At 34.7% G+C, this 21241-nt stretch overlaps 1 protein-coding gene across 1 annotated transcript in view; it reads left to right on the forward strand.

The window, feature by feature from the left end:
* LOC123660303 (neuropeptide CCHamide-1 receptor-like) overlaps positions 1-16543 on the forward strand; it is a 99358-nt gene extending 82815 nt beyond the window's left edge. Inside the window, exons 5-9 of the mRNA XM_045595405.1 lie at positions 1665-1853; positions 14124-14227; positions 14589-14726; positions 15395-15508; positions 16177-16543. Coding sequence (XP_045451361.1) covers positions 1665-1853; positions 14124-14227; positions 14589-14726; positions 15395-15508; positions 16177-16237 — 606 coding nt within the window. The 3' untranslated portion in view covers positions 16238-16543. The remainder of the gene's footprint in view (positions 1-1664; positions 1854-14123; positions 14228-14588; positions 14727-15394; positions 15509-16176) is intronic.
* Positions 16544-21241: the final 4698 nt, after the last annotated feature.

A 21241-nucleotide genomic window follows, 5' to 3' on the forward strand; every position in this document is an offset into this window, starting at 1 on the left:
CCTTACCTCGGAGAGCACATTAAGCCGTCGGTCCCAGTTGTTATCATGTACACCTGATACCGATCGTTACTCATAGTAGGAAATATATACGCCAACTCGCATTGAAGCAGCGTGACGTGAGGCATATGCCCAGCAATGGGATATTACAGGGAGAAGCGTACCGTATTGATTATTATTGAACGATATCATACGGTAATATAAATAACTAATTATGTATTAGTAGATTTGTCATAAGATCAGATATTAACAACCTCGTACATCATATCCTTCACTACATACGTTTCAGTCTATCAATCAATTACACGACCGTATCTACACTTTCAACAAAGCGCGTTCCCAGGAGACCCAACTATCTCACTCACCACATGAACTTAATATTATCTAAGAGCAGAATTATTTGGCTGAGATCTTGTGTCATCTTTAATATAGTGTAATCTTATATATATATATATATATAATTCTCGTGTCACAATGTCAGTTACTATACTCCTCCGAAACGGATGGACTGATTTTTATGAAATTTTGTGTGCATTTCGAGTGGTTCTGAGAATCGGCCAACGTCTATTTGTAACATCCCTAACTTATAAGAGGGGGATTAAAGGTGCTTATAACATATATGGCAAAACAACGTTTGCGGAGTCATTTAGTGAAATATGAAAAACTACTAAATCTGTAAAGTACGTAAATATAAATAAACAAATACATACTTTTTACATACACACACAGTCATCTGTTCCAAAGATAAGAAACCTAATGCTTGGAATATAGGTAACAACCGGCTGAAATAGCGACTAAAATAGCTACTTCAATAAAAATACATATAAATAATACACATATATGTATATTACACCCAGACTCAGGGCGAGAATCAAAGCATAACATTTGAAGCAGAAAACAGGCTCACTGTAAACTGCACCATCTCGCTCAAATAGTAAAGGATATACAATCAGCATTCCTATACCTTGAAATTAGTTAACCATAGAACAGTTCATGTTACACAGCCAACCGAGTATTTTCCAGATAGCTATTTCACGAGGGTTAATTTCATCCCTCGCTGTTCATTAAAGATAAAATACATTGGGCGATAAGAAATTTCCTGCTCAGGGTTAACGACTATTGTGAGGTTATTAATATTAACATGATCACGTCCTCTGTGACACCAAAATCCAAAGTTAATTATGGTAATACGATGATCTTAATACATTCTTACAAATTTAATATTCTTTATTATTATACAAGAATAATTCTTTGCCGCTATGGTGACTACGTAACAACGTTATAGACATACTAGCTGACCCCGCAAACGTTGTTTTGCCATATATCTTATTAACCGCCTTGATCCCCCCCCCCCACAACTTAGGGTATGAAAAATAGATGTTGTTCGATTCTCAGACCTACCCGATGCACACAAAATTTCATGATAATCGGTCAAGCCGTTTCGGAGGAGTTTAACTACAAACACCGCGACACGAAAGATAGTTAGTTATATTAGATTAAATACAGTTCCATAATCATAGAACTGTATTAATATATGTGTAATGTATTAATCAGGTACTATTTTAGTACCTTTCTGTAAATATCATCAATTTTTACGCGAGCAAAACGGCGGATAATAGCTAGTTATTAATAAATTAGTTTATTTAGCTTGTATATTTTGCTCTCAGTTTCTAGTATGCTACCCGTACCCCGATGAATGGGGGGAGTCATACGCACGCACGATGGTACTGATGCGGTTCCTGGTATACTACGCCCTACCCCTGGCTGTGATCGCGCTGTTCTACGTGTTGATGGCGCGTCATCTCGTCCTGAGCACGCAAAATGTACCTGGTGAAATGCAGGGAACGCAGAGACAGGTATGTTGTAAATCCTACTCTAAACAGAGCCTTTCAAAAATTAAAGGATAATAATTCATATTGTAAAATATGAATAGATTTATATACACATACATAAATAATATAATTATGTGTATACTCGGCTTAAAATTTTTAACGCTATGACATTGTATCTTGATTCCCATGCTAGTATCAAAAATATGGCTTCGATTTTAATCTGTCATATATATTACAGATTAGTTTTAGTTAAAAGTAAAAGAATAAAAAATTAATTTGATTTGCCGTGCAAAATCTATTTGTAAACGTTACACTGCTGGAAAAAAGTCTGCATTTAAAAGAATGGTCTTAGTGCCCATCATATAAATATACTAATGGTTATTATCATATACATTTATTTATACTTAAACTGACAATACGCTAACTCGATAGATAATATTAGTGTCGTAGCTTTGTGAAGTACCTCTAATTTTCAAAAGTATACCATATCATAATTTAATCTAAAAACGAATTTGTTTCTTTCCCAATCTAAAACATTTTAATGGAATTCGTTAACGTCCACGTGGAATTTAACAAAAAAGTTATTGTTCAGTTCGCAGAGTTATTAAATAAATCAGTTTCTAAAATAAAAGTAGCCTAAGTTACTCCTTATTATATCAGCTATCTGCCAGTGAAAGTCCCGTCGGCCCAGCCAGAACAAACAGACACACAAAAATTGTAAAAAAAGTTATTTTGGTACCGTGTGTATGTACCGTATATACATCCAATATGAATTAGTAAAAAGAGGTTATTTTAATATAAAGGGGGGGTGATAGACGTGCGAGTAAGTTCGCGAACTTATGGCTCGACGAGCTTTTTCGCTAGCTAATTTTAACTGACTTCGAAAAAAGGAGGACGTTCTCAATTCGATTCACAACCTTAGAACTTTTGACTGGGTGGACCAATTTCCATGATTTTTATTTTAATCAAAAGGTTTCGATCCAGCCAGTCAAAAGTTCTAAGGTTCTTAATCGAATTGAGAACATCTTCCTTTTTTGGAAGTCAGTTAAAATTGGCGGCTCGCGGCTTGCAGTGCTGCCACACGCACGAGCGGAGGCGGGTTACGAGCAAAATTTCAAACTTGTTGGATCGCCAACGAACTTACTCGACGGTTTTAAAGTACGCGTACAATAAGTACGTGTGTACGGTGACACACGAGCGAAAAAGGTCGTCGTGCCAAAGGTTCGCGAACTTACTCGCACGTCTATCACCCCCTTAAGGTAGGGGTGTCAAATAAATTTTTGCAAAGGGCCATATTTAGAACGTATAGGCGGACCAGATTCAAATAAAAAAATGTAGTGTGCGCATTTTAAAGTTTCCGTAGAGGAATCTAGTAAAGTCGTGATTCTTCTTTCTGTGATTCACTGAGATCGTGGGCTGTATCTTTGACATTCCTTGGCACACCTTTTTATTTTTCATTCGCAAGCTTCCAAAAGCCATTACAACATTTAATTACATTAAATACCCAAAATTTTAACTAGGAAACTTTGCAGGAACAACGTATATCCTAACATATTGTTATAAATGTAGCAACTAAGTACAAACTAAGTTCTTTGAAGATCTTGTCTAGAGGAAGGGTAAGCCTAATGTTGACGCTTGAAAACTGCGTTACAAACTTATGAACGCTAAGGACGCTATCACATTTTGAACTCGGTCAAGTTTAGGTATTTAAATCGCAACACAATAACATTACGCGCACGCACACATTGATACTGTTATCTGCTCGATTTTGTACCGACGTAACTAATCTTGGTACTTGAAAGTATTAATTTTTAATTTTGCTGGTATTGATTAGTAAATTTAGTTGTAAGTTTAAAGTCGAACTTGGTAACTGTTACTAAGTACCTACTATTCACGGAACTTCTCCCCTACTCTGTTTATGACGATGTCTTAAGGCGTCAGGGTATCTACTACTCGTTCGTCGTACTATACAATAAAATGAAATAGATAATAATACGTTTATTTTTATAATTCAAAATCACATACAATTTAAAGTTATATAATTATAGTTTTAACATAATAATAATATAAACATAACATATTTTACGTAAACAATCTATACAAATAAAGTTAAAAACTATAAACATTTGAACGTTAAAAATGGATATATATATATAACTTCGTCGTTTATGAAACGATTTTGATCATTGTTAATTTTTTTCGTCTACTTACGTTGTATTACTTGTCAATGTAATTGAAGTCGGTTTTTTCGTTTCCAGCAAACACAATTATTTTAGAAATAATTTTATATGGTGGTTAAGTATTCTTAAAATTTCTCACTTTCCGCGCCATTTTCTTTATTTTTTTTATAAGAACCTTTTCCTAATATTAACAAACACAACAAAAAAAGAATCAGTGAAATCGGTCCAGCCGTTCACGCGTGATGGCGTGACCAAGGGAAATAGGTATTCATTTACATATATATACTAGCTGTGCCCGCGGCTTCGCCCGCGTTGAAATCAGTGTGATACAAAGTTTTACCGGCAAACTTCCAGTGAAACTCTCATCATAATCGGCTTAGCCGTTGCGTAAGCCTTCCTTTTGAAGCCCTCTCTCCATTGGTGAAATCGCATGAAAATCCGTTGCGTAGATTTTGAGGGAATCGATCACATACACTTTTGGGGACTTTGTTTTATAATACACTAACTGTTGCCCGCGACTACGTCCGCGTGGTTATGAAGATATGCATTACTATTAAGATGCTTAACGCAATTTTTTTTTTATTTCAGTCACTTGAAATGCTTATCACTCTGAGTAACTTTTTCAAAGGCACATTTTAGTATAATTTAATAGTGATTTTTATAAAACCTCTCTATACACCACATTTTTAGTTTTATTTTCAAGCTGCAGTATAAATAACCTATCAGGCGAATTTATAGCTGCTGTATATGTTTCATACAAACTATCAACGCCAATTAAACCCCCTTAGCGGTGGAATATCGCAAAATCCGTTCTTGGTGGACGTCTACTAATTATAATCTACCGCCCTGCCAAATTTCATCTTTGTCCATCTTGGGTGGATGGACCATCCAGCAGTTTTTGAGTTCTCGTGATGAGTAAATCAGTGACCTTTCTCTTTTATATATATAGATTACGATGTATTATTTGGACACTTCCTCACCATCTATAGAGCATACATTTTAAACTTCAAGTCTCTTACTTTTAACATAGGACTTTCATACAAACTTCCAACCTCCGTTTTATCCCCTTTAGGGGTCGAGTTTCGTAAAATCCATTCTTAACGGTAGTTTACGCCCTATAAGGAGTCTACCTGCTAAATTTCAAGTATGTAGGTGTTATAATTTCGGAGATTTTGTGATCAGTGAGTCAACCTACGATCCCCCGTTTTAACCCCAAAAAGGAGTTGATTTCTAAAGATACATTATTTGAACGCCTTTCCACCATCTATAGAGCTTACATTTGAAATTTCAAGTCTCTTACTTCAAAAACATAGGATTTTCATACAAACTTCCAACCCCCGTTTTATCCCCTTAGGGATCGAGTATCATAAAATTCGTTCTTAGCAGATGTCTACACCCTCTAAGAAACCTACCAGTCAAATTTCAAGTTTATAGCTTTTATAGTTTCGGAGATTTCGTGATGAGTGAGTCAACCTACCATCCCCCGTTTTAACTCCAAAAGGGAGTTGATTTCCAAAAATACATTATTTGGGCACCTTCGAACCATCTATAGAGCATACATTTTAAATTTCAAATATCTTAATTCAAAAATATAGGACTTTCATACAAACTTTCAACCCCCGTTTTACCCCCTTAGAGGTTGAGTTTCGTAAAATTCTGTCTTAAAGGATGTCTACGCCCTATAAGGAACCTACCAGCCAAATTTCAAGTTTGTAGCTGTTACAGTTTCGAAGATTTTGTGATGAGTGAGTCAACCTACCATCCCCCGTTTTAACCCCAAAAGGGAGTTGATTTCTAAAGATACATTATTTGAACACCTTATCACCATCTATAGAGCATACATTTTAAATGTCAAGTCTCTGACTTCAAAAACATAGGACTTTCATACAAACTTCCAACCCCCGTTTTACCCCCTTAGGGGTCGAGTTTCGTAAAATCCGTTCTTAGCGGATGCCTACGCTCTATAAGGAACCTACCTGCCAAATTTCAAGTTACTAAGTGTTATAGTTTTGGAGATTTCGTGATGAATGACCTTTCGCTTTTATATATATTATAGATAAACAAACAAAAAATGTAGTGTAAAGACAACAGATTGGTACTGCTCGATGAGGCAGAGGTAGCCATATATGTATAAAGAACGACACGTCCCAGATTATTAAAGAACACATGTCAGGAAAATATATAGCAGCATATAGCGGCACGGGCAGTTTTATGGGCACGGTTGAGGCTGCGGGGCCAGAAAACCCATCACCAAAATTTTTAACACCTGTGAGAGACCCGGTTTTGGTGGTTGCCAAGTGCACGAGAGTAATGCTGGATGACAGGATGCTTGAGATGACAAAATCCATTTCATCTTGATATCGGCGCGAGCCTCGTGGGCTGGCAATTGCCGAAGCTGCAGTGGATAAATGAAACACACACACAACAACAAAACTTCGATGAGAATGTAGGAATAGTAGTTACCACGACGGTCAAAGCTGCCAAAGGTCTTAGAGTCACAAAATGTAACCGTTTAAACCGTTAAACGGTTACATTTTGTGATTTTGTGACTTATAAAACGGTTATCATCATCATCATCATTACAGCCTATACAGTCCACTGCTGGACATAGGCTTCCACAAGTTTACGCCAAAAATAACGTGAACTCATGTGTTTTGCCCATAGTCACCACGCTGGGCAGGCGGGTTGGTAACCGGTGTATAACGGCGGATAAAACGGTTATACTTTGTGTCATCCACCGGGACGAAGCTCTTATGAACCATTTTAGAGCTATAGTAATTACGGCACGGCTTTCGCGGGCAAACAAAGTTGTTCTCATCGGAGATTCAACCAGTTGCCTTATATAGATAGAGAAAATCTGTTCGAAATGAGGTACTGTAGACCGTATCTGACAATCAACATCTCATGTGGACTACATGATAAACATCGGCATTCGATTAAATCAAAAATCATCAAAATCGGTACACTCAGTAAAAATTTATCCGGATTTTCGAGGTTTTCTCTCGATTTCTCTGGGATTCCATCATCAGATCTTATCATGGTACTACACTTAGGATATCTCCTTTATAACAAAAAAAAAGAATTATCAAAATCGGTGGTGTGACGATGATTCACTTGTAAAAAATGTATGAAGAAATTTGAGAGCGTTTCTTATTTTTCTCATAAATGGAAATATTATTTATTTTTTTATAAAATATCTAACGCTCCGCATAGAAGTCTAAATAAGCAACAATTTCTTAGTGTAGTTATTTTTCTAAGTGCAGTGTATTTAGCTATAATCGTTCCTATTCAGACCCGTCTTTTTTTAATTTTTTGCGATTTCTGTGATGGTTAAACTGTATTTATGTGAAAAGTTTGTTTGGGGCTATAGAATTTTTATGGTGTCACTCGGAGATGAATATATTATCTTTCATTTGAAACCAAGATATCCTCGCAGGGTGACTCCTAATTGATTAAAATGGTACGTGAAAAACACTGATATTTGTGGAAAAATGTGGTAGCGTTCTTAACTATGAATGTTGATATTATGACTTTCTAACATTCTCTATATGAACATTTTTGAATATCATATCAAAAATTGACCGCTCCAGCGGGATTCGAACCCGCGTCTCCGACTGACCGTGTCGGCGCTCTAGCCAATTAAGCTATGGAACGATGTACCCGCCAGAGCGAAATTCTTGATATGATGATTTCTATTTTCGGTTTAAGCGAACCGTGGCGCCGTCTATAGTGAGTTCTTTACAGAGACCCGTAACTATTCAAAGTTTCATATTACAATGAAAATCTTTGACAGGAGACGACACCATGCTATTTTTAATATGTACGATCTTATTTTTGTGTACCCACACATTAGGAATTCTAAACATTTTTGAATATCATATCAAAAATTGACCGCTCCAGCGGGATTCGAACCCGCGTCTCCGACTGACCGTGTCGGCGCTCTAGCCAATTAAGCTATGGAACGATATACCCGCCAGAGCGAAATTCTTGATATGATGATTTCTATTTTCGGTTTAAGCGAACCGTGGCGCCGGCCGTCTATAGTGAGTTCTTTACAGAGACCCGTAACTATTCAAAGTTTCATATTACAATGAAAATCTTTGACAGGAGACGACACCATGCTATTTTTAATATGTACGATCTTATTTTTGTGTACCCACACATTAGGAATTCTAAACATTTTTGAATATCATATCAAAAATTGACCGCTCCGGCGCCACGGTTCGCTTAAACCGAAAATAGAAATCATCATATCAAGAATTTCGCTCTGGCGGGTACATCGTTCCATAGCTTAATTGGCTAGAGCGCCGACACGGTCAGTCGGAGACGCGGGTTCGAATCCCGCTGGAGCGGTCAATTTTTGATATGATATTCAAAAATGTTTAGAATTCCTAATGTGTGGGTACACAAAAATAAGATCGTACATATTAAAAATAGCATGGTGTCGTCTCCTGTCAAAGATTTTCATTGTAATATGAAACTTTGAATAGTTACGGGTCTCTGTAAAGAACTCACTATAGACGGCGCCACGGTTCGCTTAAACCGAAAATAGAAATCATCATATCAAGAATTTCGCTCTGGCGGGTACATCGTTCCATAGCTTAATTGGCTAGAGCGCCGACACGGTCAATCGGAGACGCGGGTTCGAATCCCGCTGGAGCGGTCAATTTTTGATATGATATTCAAAAATGTTTAGAATTCCTAATGTGTGGGTACACAAAAATAAGATCGTACATATTCTCTATATGTTTATAAATGTAATAAATTGATGTCCGTTAGTCTCGCGAAAAATTTGTGGGAATTTATTATTCTTTTTTTTTTTTGTTTAGATAGATTCAATATTTGGAAAGTTTACGAGAAAGAAAATACAAAAATCCTTCATTTTCAGCTAAAGATTTTAGGTTATAGGTAATTAAAAAAAAATACTTGGTCACTACATATTATTAATTATATTTAATATTTGTGTAATCATATTACTATTTGTTTGTGAAAAATTAAAAAACTACTGAACGACTTTAATGCGGTCATTATTATAGGCACATTGATGTATGAGCAAAGTGTAGTTGCTATGAGATTACTCTTAAACTGTTTATGTAAAATGTTTTCAATATAAGGTTAAGATAAATCAAGCTGCCTATGAGCTTTCATTAAAATTGCTGCCTTGTCTCTTTGGCATAAAACAATACAGACAGACAGACGGATGGACGGACTAAAACCGACCGACGGACTTAAACCGACCGTATTAAAAAAAAATATGTCGAAATCGGTCCACCCGGTCAAAAGTTCTGATGTAACATACATTAAAAAAATACAGTCGAATTGAGAACCTCCTTCTTTTTTGGAAGTCGGTTAAAAATAAAACGTTTGTATAGATACCTTCAAAAGACATAAAAGGAAGAACACCACACTAAGTATTAGAAACCCTAACAACTTCATAATTGATTTGATTTTGAATTTTGTGAAAGGTATATGTTTAAGTACCCTTAAAGTTTTAAAGGTGTACTTTGAAGTTGAAGGGGTTGTTCATAATTGATGACAGTGTTAGTCATATACATAACACGTGGTTCAATAAGTCCCGAGACTAAGTACTAAAAAAAGGTCTTTTTTATAAAATTATTTTTTATTCATCAACATAGTCTCCTCCAAGAGCGATACAGTCCTTCCAACGCTTTTCTAACTTTTCTATCCCATGTGTGTAGAACGATTTGTCTTTGGCTTAAAAATAAGCCTCCGTTGCTGCGATAACTTCACTATTTGAGTCAAATTTCTTACCCTGAAGCATTTTTTTGAGGTCTGTAAACAGCCAGTAATCGCTGGGGGCCAAGTCTGGCGAATAAGGGGGATGAGGAAGCAATTCGAAGCCCAATTCGTTAATTTTGGCCATCGTTCTCACGGACTTGTGACAAGGCGCGTTGTCCTGGTGAAACACCACTTTCTTTTTGTTCATGTGAGGCCGTTTATCCGCAATTTCGTACTTCAATCGCTCCAATAAGCACATGTAATAGTCACTATTTATATTTTGCCCCTTTTCAAGGTAGTCGATGAAAAGTATTCCATGCGCATCCCAAAATATAGACGCCATAACCTTACCGGCCGATTTCTGAGTCTTTGGACGCTTCGGGCGGCTTTCACCAGCCGCTCTCCACTCCGCTGCCTGCCGATTGGATTCCGGAGTGAAATGGTATATCCAGGTTTCATCCATTGTTACATACCGACGTAAAAAATCCTTTTTATTATGATTCATCAGCGCCAAACATCGCTCTGAATCATTGATACGTTGTTCCTTTTGATTAGTTGTAAGCAAACGCGGCACCCACTTAGAAAAAAGATTTTTCATGGCCAAATTTTTATGTAAAATAATGAAAACACTACCAGCTGAAATCTTCACTATCTCGGCTATCTCTCGCACTTTTACCTTCCGATCTTCCAATACGATTTTGAGGACTTGGTTAATATTTTGTTGAGTCACTGCTTCATTTGGACGACCTGAGCGTTCCCCATCATTGGTGTCCATGCGACCGCGTTTGAAGTCGGCATACCACCGACAAATGGTTGCTTTAGAGGGAGCTGATCCTGCATAACATTTTATAAGCCATTGCTGTGCTTCAACGGTATTTTTTCCCATTAAAAAACAATGTTTTATCAACACGCGAAACTCGTTTTTTTCCATTGTATCGAAATTACAACCGTAGCGTCACTTAAATGTTTCAAAATCAATAATTTTATTGTTCCATTTTTAAAAATTTGACACACATTCTTGTATTGATAGCCAGTACTTTTTAAAAATCAAAAGAGTTTTTAATATATGCGCCATTTCCAGGTTAGTCTCGGGACTTATTGAACGATCTAGTACATATATCCACTCTAGGAGCGATTTCTTACTGGTCTGTGTGTTACTCATATAAAAACTTTTTTAGCTATATTCACATTAAAGCTATTTGATTTATTTAAATAATTAAGCCTAAGGTTTCTATAATATATTAAAAACTAGCTGTGCCCGCGACTTCGCCCGCGTAGAATTTAACAAAATAGTTATTGTTCAGTTCGCAAAGTTATAAAATAAATAAATTTCTAAAATAAAAGTAGCCTAAGTTACTCGTTATTACATCAGCTATCTATCTACCAGTGACAGACAGACGGACAAAAATTCTAAAAAAATATATTTTTGATATATGTACTGCGTATATATCCAAATGCATTTAATATGACAAACAAACACTCCAATTTTATTTACTTGTATAGATAACAAACTTCTAGGGTTAAAAGTTAATGAGTTCGTGGACAATCTAATATATAAAATTCTCGTGTCACAGTTTTCGTTGCCATATTCCTCCGAAACAGCTTGACCGATTTTGATGAAATTTTTTGTGCTTATCCGGTATCTATGAGAATCGGCCAACATCTATTTTTCATCCCCCTAAATGTTAGGGATAGTCCACCCCTAAATTTTTTTTTTTTTAGACAAAATTTTTATTTCTATTTTTTTATGATACAACATTAAAAAATACATACAACCCTAAATTTTCAACCCTCTACCATCAACCCCTAATTTTAATAGCGTTTAGCGGCAAGACAACGATTGCCGGGTCAGCTAGTTTTCTTAATAATTATCCGGTTATAAGATGCTTCTAATTAGCAGTCATGGTTAATATATCCATGTGTTTTTATAAATACAAACTCGCTTCGAATATAAATTGAACATGTGACCGAAGCCGATGAGAAACTTTCGGCATAACTACACCGGTACGTTAAATCCACTTTTTAGCCTTTATATCTTATTTTTAACACCAATACTTACGAGTATAACTATTTTCTTAAAATTTGTAAAATCGTGATTAACGATTCGTTATATTTTATTTTTCTTTTTAATAATCTTACAATCTCCTTTTACATTTAAGATGAATAGCGAGAACTTAGTATCAAATAATACTTAGTTCAGAAAATGTACTTAGGATTTTCCAGTCTATTAGGTGCAATGTTCCCCGGGCTGCAGACGTGTTCATTATAGCTTTTAACCGTTTACTATCCAATGGTTTTCGATGAAAATTTGATTCTGACCGCTTATGTCTGTGTTTGAATTTAATATAGAGATTACATTAATTGTATCTTAGATCTTATCTTTTTAATGGTTTATTGTAGACTGTAGTGTTTCTAAGTACAGTGTGTTTGTACGATTGTTTTATGTATACGTAACAGAATATATAGCATATTAGAAGCGTCCAGGTTCACAGTTTTGATCTTGTAGGTGTTAAACTTAAAGTTAGGTGCAAATTTAATTTTTATATCACCGTACACGAAAATAAAAAATTATTTAAAAATATATTTTTTTTTAATGTTTGCTGTTTTGCTTTCGCTTTTTAATTTACTGTGGACAATAAGGTTATATACCTATAAATAGATTACATTTCAATTTTCAAATGCAAATGGCTATTTACTTCAAGTTTTGTAAAAATTCAAATCTTTTATGAAAAAACCACTTATTTTGTATAAAATAAAGAACGTATTCATATATTCAATTACACCTATTTTGTAATGAGGTCGCAGTGAATGAGATAACAACGCTACTTCAATCAACATAGATCTACTATACTAACCAGTGCCCGTGAATTCGCTCGCAAGGTTTTGTTTTTACTTAGCATTTTTATTCATTTTCTAGAACTACTATATTAGCTTAGGTATTATAAAAACAGTTATCAAACAGGAAAAGGCCCAGCAAATTTATTAAGCTGACCAGTATTTTTTTTTTGTTCCGTGCCTCGGAGAGCACGCTAACCCGTCGGGTCTCGATTGTTATCAAGTATACCTGATAGCGATCGTTACTCATAGCAGGGAATATAATGTATCCACCGTGGTGGATTAAGCTTTGATTCTTCTCCTAGATAGAGAAAGAGACGCCAAGCAGTGGGATATTACAGGCTGAAACGTAACCAGTTTTTTTTTATTTGTGTTTGATTAAGCATAATATTTGGATAGACAAAATGTTTACATTGATATTAAAAATAAAGTACCAAGCTCCAACCGTTCTCATTAAATGGAGAAAGAGGCCTATGCCCCATAGTGGGATGTTATAGGTTGAATGCATGCATGAATACATAAAGCACATTTTTTTCTATGTATATTGAACTCGTTTTATGACGTTAACATTTCTATATGACTAGGAGAACATAATTGTCTGAATTTACTCATATAAGATGATATAAGTTGCATAGCTTTGTGTCTGAAGTAGTAAACATGACGTGTGACGTCACTAAATCGGACACGTGATTTACAATCGAGTGAATCTATTATATTTACGACTTGATTCGAACGAATAAATATTGAAATGAGTTTATTTGTACTGGAGATATTATATATTCTGATTGCCAAATAGTGTTGGCCCATACCATTTATATATTCGACAGTGCTTTTACGTGATATTGGGGATGTTATTAGTGTCAAACTGACCCGATTAAAAGCCATACTATGATGAATTTAATTAAAAATGTTTTTGTAAATAAATGATAGCGTCTCGTGTATTTGATCTATGCAGTTGTATTTAATATCCGCTGAATTGTATTGGAATGTAATTACGAATTAAGATTGAACCTCTACTTCTTAGAAAAGGGTTTTTCCCAGTAATAAAAAAAAATACGTGTAGCCTGTGACAAAATATAATTTTACTCAATAAATTCTAAAAATAAGTTTTCTATACGAAAGTATGTTTTTTTGTGCATCTTGCGCAACTGTAATCAATTAATTATTTATCTGTTCTTGATCAACAAATTAAGTATTAAAGATATGAAAAATACCAAACGATTTTTAACTAAATTTTTCTACTGCTTTTGTTTGTAATATTTTTTTTAAACAACTAAACAGTCATTGGTTGTTCAGTGGTTAAGTTTGTTAAAATTTTAAATATAATCAATTCGAAAAAAGAAACTCAAAGTATGCGTAATATTTTTGATAGTGGTTACACTATGTGAATTTGGATGATGGCAACTCTATCTGATTTTTACCATAATTCAAATTCAACTTTGAAAAATATCTTGTAAATTAATCACTTGTATTTTTAATAATCATTAATTATTTATTAAATATTAATTTGTAGAATATATAAAATCTGTTATTGTTTCAGATGCGAGCTAGAAGAAAAGTAGCCTTAACTGTCTTGGCTTTTGTGTTAGTATTTGCCGCTTGCTTCCTACCATCACATGTCTTTATGATGTGGTTCTATTATTGGTAAGTTTTTTTTTGTTTTTGGACCAGTCTTTAAACGGTATTCACGCCAATACATGGTGTTACAAAATTGTTTGCGGGATTTTATTATACACGCAAATACCATAACCCAGAAAGGAGACGTTTACTTTGCGCAGTCGAAAACTATACTCACTATATTCAACACGTTTAACAAAGTTTTTATATTGTATTGATTCATACCTCACTAACTATTGTATAATAATTGCTGTATACACCTTAAAAGATAATATATATAATATATAATCATACTGTATTGTCTAGCTTTGTATTTCTACTTGCAATGTTTTTATGATGTGTCGATGGTGTGTCTATTAAATAAATAAATAAAAGCTATTTCTTTCAGCCCGACCGCTCAAGACGACTACAACACTTGGTGGCATAGCTTACGAATCGTTGGGTTTTGCTTCTCATTTCTCAACAGCTGCGTCAACCCTATCGCTCTCTATTGCACCAGTGGTATCTTCAGGAAACATTTTAATAGGTAATTTTACTTTATCGCCTTAAAAACAATCATCCCCAAAGCCATCATCTTTAAAATCACTAACACAATCATCGCCAATATTAAATTATCGTAATTACACTGTGTATGATAAACTCACACTAAATACTTTTGTTATTAACAGTCAAGTTTTTATGTGAGAAACTTTTAAAATGATTAGAAAATTGAAATAACAATTTTAATAAAATCGTATAGACTCTAGACTCGTCAGATTAATTTTAATATAATAATGACTCTACATTGTCTGGAAGTTATTGTCTCGATTATACAATTATTTGAGAAATATCTAAATTATTTTGTTTAATTTTTGCATTGTCTATATCAAAAATTATTGTTTTAAGAATATTGGCAAAGTAAACAAAATGTAATTGGATAATTTTAGCGTACTGTTTTATTACTATTTTTCGCTCCTGAAACAGTAAACTTTAATGACTCAGGCTTAGTATGTAAACCAATAATAGATTTTGCATTCGAACTTTAAATGTCAAATGTCTGTCCTTTTCTTTTTTCTTTTTTTAATGTAACTAAGTAATACACAGATGGTGGAAACGAGTTTAACGTAACGTTAACGTTTACACGTAAGTGATCTAACGGTATTATCCTATTTATGTATTTAGAAAAAAATTATTCATATGTAACCTCTTCGACAGATACCTCCTCTGTCGCAAAGGGTCAATTCATGGCGCTCGCGGTTCATTGTCCTTGTCGACATCGCGACGACTACATTCCAGCAGAAAAACAAACATCAGTATGGTGCCTCGGACGTAAGACTGTTGTTAATTGACTTCTTTATATACATAATTTTTTTTATACCTATTTATTACCTATTTTTTACATTACATTTTATAGACTGGGTGGATAATCTGGGTGGGTCATGCTTAATTTTAAATGATATCGAATAAGTACTTTTGGAATTATATCTAATAATGCTTATGTACTTGACTACTTTTTCGTCGATCTACGTCGTATTATACAGCATAAATTTTCACTGGATATACCGATTTTGATGATTCTTGTTTGAGTCGATATCTAATACTTGTTTGTTGTAGTTATTAAATTTGATCGAGATTTACTTGAACATTTTTTTCTACTTACGTTGTATTTACCTGTCGATGTGATTAAAGTCGGTTTTTTTTTATTTGCGACTAAACACAACTATACTAATAGTATTATTATAAAGTTTTTATACTAAAAAAAAAACAAATAAAAAAATAAAAGTTTTTAAGCTTTTACGGTTTCACGGCACATTGTTACTTATACAGGACTTACTATAATTCTCACTTTCAAGACACTCATGGGTGACTAAACGCCCGTGACCATAAAGTCCGCAACGTCGCCCAAATATCTTGAGTTACAAAATAACCATCGCGATAAGTCCAATATAAAGAGATCAGACAACTGTGTGTGTCAAACATTCTTATTTACTTCACAGAACTAGCGTGGGTCGAGACAGCAGCATCCGCCTTATGAACAATGGCTCGTCAAACCTCTGAGGAAGGTGTCGGCCGCACAGCGCGGCTAACAACAACCAAGAACGTAGCAAGGAGAACTACAAGAAATGCCTAGTATTCAAGCCGGATAACATGCCACCCTTCCCGAAGTGCTGTGAAAGTGATAACAGCTTAAAACACGTTGAAACGAATCTTGACAGAAAAGAATTAAGTGCGGAGACTTATCTACTTCCGTTAGATCATTTTGGTCGCGGTTAATTGTTTTCTGTATACTCTGTTAACTTTTAATGTTTTATTAACTAAGTCATTTATTTGTTTGTGTATTAAAATAGAGATTTATAAGACGGATCTATCCTTTTAATGCTGTGACTTTTAATATGTAACAGATATTTGTATAAAAATATTCAGATAGCAAGCAAAAAATGTATTTTCAAAACATAAACTTTACAACGAATAGATGAATAATTTATTCATCACAGATAATCAATTTACTCGATATCGATTATAAATATAATTATTTATTTATTCAGTACTTTTAACATAACATTTTAGAATACTTCAAGTATTTATACTTCAAACAAAAAACAAATACAGGTTAACTTACGTTAGTCTTTGTTACAAAATATTGTTTGTTACTCGAGTTCATTACAGTCTACGATAGTATTCTTGCCCAACCAAACAATTGCCAAAACAATTTATTGGATTATTGAAACACAAAATTTAAAAAACAATACGAGTACAAACCATAAGACACAACAACAAAAAAACAGTATATGTGACTTTTATGGCTGTTTCGTCTCCTATTAATCCTATAAGTTATTATGTGTAAGATAAACTTTATCAGCAACTCTGGAAATAGGCTCTACCTTCGCTGAACTGCTCTCGTGAGTTGAAGTAAATTAATGGCCACGATTCCCGTAAATACCAATTTATATATTCCGTAATAGTTGCGTTTTAGTACTAGTTGCTTCCTAAATAAAACTAAATTTAATAACATGAAAATTAACTTACACACACACACACATCAGCCTATCGCAGTCCCCTGCTGGACATAGGCCTCTACAAGTTCACGCCAAAAATGACGTGAACTCATGTGTTTCGCCCATAGTCACCACGCTGGGCAGGTGGGTTGGTGATCGCAGGGCTGGCTTTTTCGCACCAAAGACTCTGCTGCCCGTCTTCGGTCTGTGTATTTCAAAGCCAGCAGTTGTATGTTTATACCGCCATCGGTCGGCTTTTTAAGTTCCAAGGTGGTAGTGGAACTGTGTTATCCCTTAATTGCCTCTTACGACACCCACGGGAAAAGAGGGGGTGGCTATATTCTTTGCTGCCGTAACCACACAGCATATAAAAATTAACCTATACAGCCATATGAAAATCAATTTGTTTTGCACCAATCTCCTTACGACCAAGATTTACGAAACTATAATTCTAAGTAACTATAATAAATAGAAATAACGAGTGTGCTTTAGACCACACGACTGAAGTAGAACTTACGAAACGTAACTCTCTCTTTCTATCTTCACTAACTTATATCTCCCTCTCAACTTCCGTTCGCCCCGCCCGATCACACTTTAACGCTCTCGTCACGCACCAGCTTACTCCCAAGTCAAACGTGCGTTAACAAGTTTTACTTCAAAAACAATAAATTCGTACATATGTAACAAGCGTTTTTACGCTAGTCAAATATAATGAATACTGAAATTCATTAAACGGACAAGGATAAAAAGACATGTTATTATATCATTTTTTTTATTGATGTAACGATAGAACAAAGTTCTTTTATGTAAGTGTTGTGTACTTCTGTAAGCGACTAGTTCACCATAAACTTATTTTACGAATATTTGAACCATGTATTGTTAATAGTGAATAAGTCGTTGAAGTACCTTTATAATAATAAATAAATAAATAAATATTATAGTTCTACTTTAATTATAAATAAGTATTCAATGTTGCATGCATAATACGGTCCTAAATACATATATTTATCTCATAATCGTATCCTCTTTTGACACATGTTTTTTGACGTGACAACGTCTAATAAAATTAAATCGATGAACGCCGGCTGCATGCATGAAAATGGATGACCCATTGTAGCATTACGCTCATTGTCCTGTAAAGCTCATTGTACGCTTACGCCGCATCTATCTATTCCACTCGGTTGGAATATGCGTCCGAGGAGATGCTTTGTTATAACGTTGTCACGTTAAACTATTGTCCGTAAACCAACTTTACAGACAACCAATTTTTTTATTAAACGTTATCTAACCTAATATTTTCCTCAAAGAAGCTCAACAACATGGCGACCATAAATCATGTCGTCGTAATTAAATTTTTGCTCGCGCAGAAAAACAATCACGTTGTATAAACCGTGCTCGTAAGTTCGTAACAATTTTTATTGTACTTTATTATTTAACTTGTACTGATGAATGTCTTAAGGTAGGTTAATTTTGAAATGAAATTGTTAGTAATTCGGCAACAATATGCCAACTGAATAATATTAATTATTGGTTTATAGAAACATAAATAATGAAAATATGAAAACATTCACAATGTTTTTCTATTTATTATCTGTAATATGATAATTCCCATATTCCGGAAACACACTCCACACATGTAAACACTCAACAATGACAAACATTGCATGTCACGTTACACTATGTTTTAAAACGTACTACTTACTCCCATACAATGGAGAGCTATCTCTCATCAGCTCAGCCTATTGCAGTCCACTGCTGGACATCCTCCAAGTTCGCGCCAGACATCCCGGTTTTACGCAATTCTCATCCAGCCTACACCAGCAATCTTACGTAGATCGTCGGTCTAACGGGCCGAACCAATAAAATTCGGGTATAAAATATTGTAAGCCCTTGTATTCCCTAAGTTTTTGATTGCCCTAAATTCCAAATCATATGCAGAAACCTCTTTCAAATATACGCATAACAGATAGACAAAACATTTAAACTAGCTTTTCACAATTAATATCAACAGAGGCATTAAAATTCAACTTAATTATGTTTTACTGATAGATTCTAATTAATTTATTGATCTGATTGAATTTTCAGTTCATTAAAACGTATTTAATAGCAATAACTTTATGCTTATAAGTTAATTGTAGAGTTCACTAAACATAAAAGCTTAAATTATTAAACAAACTAGCATCCCGCCCGGCTTCGCACGGATATTTGTTTATTTTTTATTCAAAATATTTTTTCCCAATTTTTTTTTTTGAAAATATAAATATATTGCCTATGTCACTACTAGGCATAGGCCTCTTTCCCCATATAGGAGAAGGATCAGAGCTTAATCCACCACGCTGCTCCACTGCGGGTTGGCGGATATATTCCCTACTATGAGTAACGATCGCTATCAGGTGTAGGTACATGATAACAACCGGGACCGACGACTTAACGTGCTCTCCGAGGCACGGTGGGGAGACCTATAAGGACTGCACAAACACCCAGACCACGGCAAACACTTGGATGGCCAATACAAATGTTTGTCATGTGCGGGGATCGAACCCGCAACCGCCAGCGCAACAGGTACAATCCATGGCTGTGACCGTTGCGCCAACACGACGTCAGCGTCCCAACAGTGAAAGAATTTTGAAATCGGTTCAATAGTTTTGTAGCCTATTCAATGTAAACAAACAATCAAATATTTACTTTTTATAACATTAGTATAGATAAAGCTATAACTAGGTAAACGTATACCTATGAGAAAGACTATATTACCAATATCTATTTCTATATATTTAAAATAAAATCGGCCAAGTGCGAGTTGGACTCGCCCATGAGGGGTTCCGCAGCAGCAAGTAACATAGTATAAAAGTTCTTGTAGTTCGTTGTAACTTTGATCGATGTTTTAATAACAGTGTATTCTTTTAGAATTCACGGTTTATGCATAAGGCCTACGTTTATGAAATTAAATGTTTTTTTTATATTTGAGTAGATTGAATGACAGGTAAATTGGGGTTTACGATTTATGACGTATTAAAAAAACGACTTACTAGATCTCGTTCAAACCAATTTCCGGTGGAAGTTTATCATTCTCTTATTTTAGAAGTTACAGGGACACACATTTTACCACTTTGGAAACATCTCTAGCGCAAACTATTCCGCTTAGAAAAAAAGTGATATTAGAAACCTCAATATCATTTTGGAAGACCTATCCATGGATATCCCACGCGTATGGGTTTAATGGAAAAAAAAATTAGTTTCAGTTTTAAGTATGAGGAACCCCCAAAATTTAGTTTTTTTTTTTCTATTTATGTGTGAAAATTTTAATGACGTTCACAGAATACATCTACTTACCAAGTTTCAACAGTATATTTCTTATAGTTTTGAAAAAAAGTAGTTGTGACATACGGACGGACAGACAGGCAGACATGATGAGATGAGAAATATTTTTGGAACATTTATATATAAACTTATCTGAGTTTTGTTTATCTTACCTCCTTTCCATGCAAAAAGTTTCTTTACGTATTCAGCAAAAAGCTTAGGATCAAGGATACGTTTATGTAAGGAAAAGTTTTCTGCGCGCAGTCGAATGAAGGTTACGTCTAAATGTTATTAATAGAACAAATATCGAAAACAAATAAAAGTGTTTTACAAATTCACTATACCAGACACAGGCATAAATATATTCTAAGGATTTTCTATTACTTTTCCAGAAGAAAAAGTTTCTGAATGTTATTCACACATGAACTCAATATGGGAATTTTCATTAAAGTTGTAAAAGCAGACGACCTTTGTCATTTGCGAGCTGTAGGACAAAATTGATTGTTGCTGCTTCAGATCAGATACAAAGGTGTATTTACCCTAGGGTCAAAAGCGCCATGGCCCGGAGCGGCAGGCTATGATGAGGAGCAGCAATTCAAGCTGAGCATACGTATGCTACTTTCATTTTTTTTTTCATTAAATTATGGCCCCGGGACGTTGGATCTTAAATTAAGCCACTCCATAAAGGTATGCAACAGATATTAGTAAAAGCGAAGCAAATCCTAAGGCCTGTCCTATATCTTATTAATAACCCTTTGACAGCCTA

This window comes from Melitaea cinxia, chromosome 15, assembly GCF_905220565.1.
Source record: "Melitaea cinxia chromosome 15, ilMelCinx1.1, whole genome shotgun sequence".
Taxonomy (NCBI): Eukaryota; Metazoa; Arthropoda; class Insecta; order Lepidoptera; family Nymphalidae; genus Melitaea; species Melitaea cinxia.